At 27.4% G+C, this 4,252-nt stretch overlaps 2 protein-coding genes across 2 annotated transcripts in view; both read right to left on the reverse strand.

Annotated features, from left to right (window-relative positions):
* The window catches only part of LOC115034587, a 41,372-nt gene that overhangs the window by 18,832 nt on the left and 18,288 nt on the right, over positions 1 to 4,252 (reverse strand). The window lies entirely within an intron of this gene.
* Positions 1,687 to 4,252, reverse strand: part of LOC115034590 — a 3,256-nt gene continuing 690 nt past the window's right edge. The window contains exon 2 of the mRNA XM_029491899.1: positions 1,687 to 2,340. Within this exon, the coding sequence (XP_029347759.1) occupies positions 1,739 to 2,248 (510 nt within the window). The 5' untranslated portion in view covers positions 2,249 to 2,340 and the 3' untranslated portion in view covers positions 1,687 to 1,738. The remainder of the gene's footprint in view (positions 2,341 to 4,252) is intronic.

A 4,252-nucleotide genomic window follows, 5' to 3' on the forward strand; every position in this document is an offset into this window, starting at 1 on the left:
ACAATATAGATATAATATGAAATATCCACACTGACAAACTGTCTTCGCTCAGAATCGTTGTTCGTATTAAATGATATTATATTATTGAATTCAAGTTTAATACCATCCATAGAATATTCTACAGTGACCAACTTTTAATCTACTATACAGCAACAATTTATATCATAAATGTTATAAAGTTTCCTATAATTTTAACTCATTTTAGACCAAAACTCGTCAAAGATGATTTTGACTACCTATAACCAGTGGCGTATTTATGGTGGGGGAAGGAGGGCAATTGCTTAGGCCAGCACATTTATAGGGGCAGCATATTTTCGTGGGAGCTTTTTTCGAAAACAGATATACAATGACATAGGCAAAATTAAACAACATTTCTTGTGGGCTATGGTGTTAGTAACATAGTACTGTTTATAACAGAGGGCCGTACCTTTATCAAAAATTATTTATTATTCAGGAGAGTGCTTTCAATACTTAATAGCTTACAGGCTACAGAAATTTGTAAGTTATGTTCAACAACATGCCCACATCTAAATACAATACATTCTATTCAAAAAAATTCTTGTAAGTTTGATGATCTAGGTAGGTACTTTTTTAACTTAAATTAATAGAAATAGTATTTATTTGTAAAAAGGATAAATATTTTGAGATAAGGCCTTAGTGCATTGATCATTTTGTTAACTAACTATTTAATATTTTTATTAACATACTTTCAAAGAGTTCTAAGACCACTGTAATAGATTAACCATTTTAAATCAACTACTAGAAGACACCACAAGTTATATTACCGGATTTGTTGTAAAAAATTAAGACAACTTAGTTATTAATTGTAACTACTAGCTGCTGGTACCTTTTCAGAATCAACTGGTCATCTTCCGTGTTTGATTTCCATATAGAGTAGCTGAAAAAGGAATTTGATGTTACCACTTAAGTTACTTAACTTATTATTACAACTAAAAATAAAATGTATTTAGTAAATAAATAAAGAAAAATGTTGAAATGTATATGAATCAAATCACCGAATATTTTGAAAATCAATCATCATTTTTCAATCGTCACTCATCACAACAAACTAACGTAATTATTTAAAAATATGTAAATACGCAAAATAAATGACAGCTTACACAAGTACAGAAAACAAGCAATATTTGTAAAATTAATTCACTTTCGGCATTAGTAATAAGAATAATGATATGAAAAATGAAGATTAATCTATTAAAAAATCTAATTGAATGTGACAGTAATAAATACTATTTAGACCATGGTCTTAAGCTTTTACAGTTTTAATATACAAATAAAGAATAGATTGAATTATAATAACCTATTAATTTATAAAATATTCCATTTCCGTGTATTAATTTATATAAATAATATATTGACTATTGTTGCCTACCTAAATACAAATTATAACTAATTATTGTATGTGGTATATTTTAATTTATATTTTATTATATTTAAAATGATTTGCTAATGGGATAAAAAATATATTACCCCATAGATTCGGTAACGCACGTGGAAGACTAATAACATTATAATAATATTATATTAACTAGATAAAAATATACACGCAAAAAATAGATTCACTAACTTCTAACGGATAGTTTTTTAATAAATAAAATCAAATATAATACGGTATAATTTAGAATATTTATTTTATGTTAAAACTAATATATAGGTATTATTATCGTTTACAATCGAATCATATTTAAATCATATCATAATTATACATTTATTGATTAACCTATAATTTACAATCTCTTGTTGTAGCATATTGGCAACCGAGATTTTTCCAAAATGATAATCTATCTCTTATAAGTAACATTGCAGATACCGATGCACTTAACCTCGGAACTAAAAATGCCAAACCAACACCCGGTATCATTGCCGTCAGAGATAACCCAAGACTAGTTGACTTGATGATTGTGGTTGCCGTTACTGTTTTTTCCAGAATTTCAGAACACTGAAAGTAGTCTCTATGATCCTTATCCAACGAACTTTCCATTTCTTCAAATACATCTTTCAAATGCAATGCAAACCGACTGGACATAACAATTTGCGCGAACGCTAACGTCGCACCAGTTACTGGTATTGCGCTGAGTGTTGTCAATACCGAGTAAACGGATTCCTGTGTTAATAACGCCGTTCGTAATTCTTCGATCTGTTCATCGTTTCCACAGTACGCGGAAACATTGGATGAACATAATGCTATTGCTAACGATATGTAAAAAAGCACAGCATTTATTGATTTCATTTTTATTTGCACGTAGGTACAGCACAAGATGTGTAAATGTCCCAAGAGGTACGCCTGATATTCGTAAGAGTCGCAATGTGTCTGGTTAGAGTCTGTAAACATACAATACATACATGTTATATATTATTTATAACAAGGTAATCTATCAAAAATTCCATTATGAAAAAAGTTGGACAAAAAGTCTATAAATACAAAATATTCTATTAAATTTAATATTTATTTAAATTAAGAGTTTTTGTTTAAAAAGCCACTTAAAAGAGTTGAAACTTTTTCCCTTAAAATAATTAAACGACAGAATAATAATTATGTGCAATATTAAAGAAAATAGGTTTTCATAGATTTTTGTTGAAGTCCAGGGTGCTTACACATAGCTGTGAATACGTTGTTTTTTAACTCTGCGCACCAAATGTAGTATAAAAAACTGTATTTCCCAACCGAACTCTATAAATTTATATTTTCCTGATAGATAATATCACGCTGAATCTTTATATGTACAAAACTCACCTCAACTTCATATATTTTTTTAGAAATCACATTTTGAACATAAATATTTTGCATATTTTCATCGTTTTAGCGGGTTATTTTGTGTTTGAACATAAGCCTATAAAACTTTTATTTCTTACCTAAACCTCATGAATTTATATTTTCCTAATAAACCGATTTGTGACGGAAAAATAAATATAAAATTCGTCATTGTACGATAGATATTTTTTTCCTAAATTACTTCGAAAAAATATATATTGTGATAATCCAAAATATCGTAATTACTGTGGTTTCTTTTTTAAACATAAGTCTATTTACCCTTTAATTTTTACCCAAACTTTATGAAATTATATTTTTCTGATAGACCATCACCATTTTATGACGAATAAATACTTATGATTTTTGTCATTGTACTATATTTATTTTATTTTTTTAATTACTACGAACAATAATATTTTGTGACGAATCAAAATAACGTCATTTTCACCCCATAATTTCGGTCTTAGGGTTGATAAAAATTTTCCAACTGTAAAATATGAGTGAGAATACCATTTTGAAGTCCAGGCTGCTTACGTATAGCTGTGAATATGTTATTTCATAACTCTGCGGACGATATGTAGTAAAAAAACTTTATTTCTCAACTAAACTATATACATTTATATTTTCCTGATAGATAATATCACACTGAATCTTTATATATACAGAACTCGCCTTAACATGATTATGATTATGATTTATGAACTGGAACCTACTAAAAAACCATATTATGCTTTTTTAAAGCACCTGTTAAAGCATGTTTGAAAGAGTAATTAGTTTCTTAACTCACAAACGCAAATATAATTTTTACTTTTTATTTAATTTATTTAATGCACCTCATTTCACAATTTTTTTTAAATGTTTCTATATTTTTATTCAGTTGTTGACACGCGTCTATCAATTTTTTAATTTTCTTTTCTTTTGTCTGAAATAGAATAAAAGATTTAGAAGAATTAGAAGACATAAAGAAACCAATTACACAAAAATAGTATTTGTGTATTGTAATGTGTAAATTGTTTTAATACTCTGTAACTCTATAAACATTTTTTTAACAATAATTTAACCAATAATTTAAATATAATTTATACAATAATTTTAATATAATTTAATCATTTAATTTAATATCTTCTAATACATTTTCTTCAAACAGTCTGATATTTTTTTTCGTGCGCGTGTTAGATTTTTTACAGTATATTTTATTGGCATCAATTGTGTTCAGTTTACCTGCGGTTTGAATGGCTGCACATTTTTAATTGGATATTTATGGTGTTTGACATTCGTGGAGTTGGGAAATTTCACAGTTACGTAATTTTCATCACATTCTACAACAATGGCTGCGTAATAAGGGTACCCGTTTTGTGTAACGTTTACTGGGGATCCTATCTCAAATTTACTTTGATCTGCAACCACAGATTTCTATAAAACATAATGTTTAAGTATTAAGATTGATTTTTATAAACCATTTTATTTAAAAAAAAAAAAACC

The sequence above is a fragment of the Acyrthosiphon pisum genome, chromosome X (genome assembly GCF_005508785.2).
Source record: "Acyrthosiphon pisum isolate AL4f chromosome X, pea_aphid_22Mar2018_4r6ur, whole genome shotgun sequence".
In the NCBI taxonomy this organism is placed as follows: Eukaryota; Metazoa; Arthropoda; class Insecta; order Hemiptera; family Aphididae; genus Acyrthosiphon; species Acyrthosiphon pisum.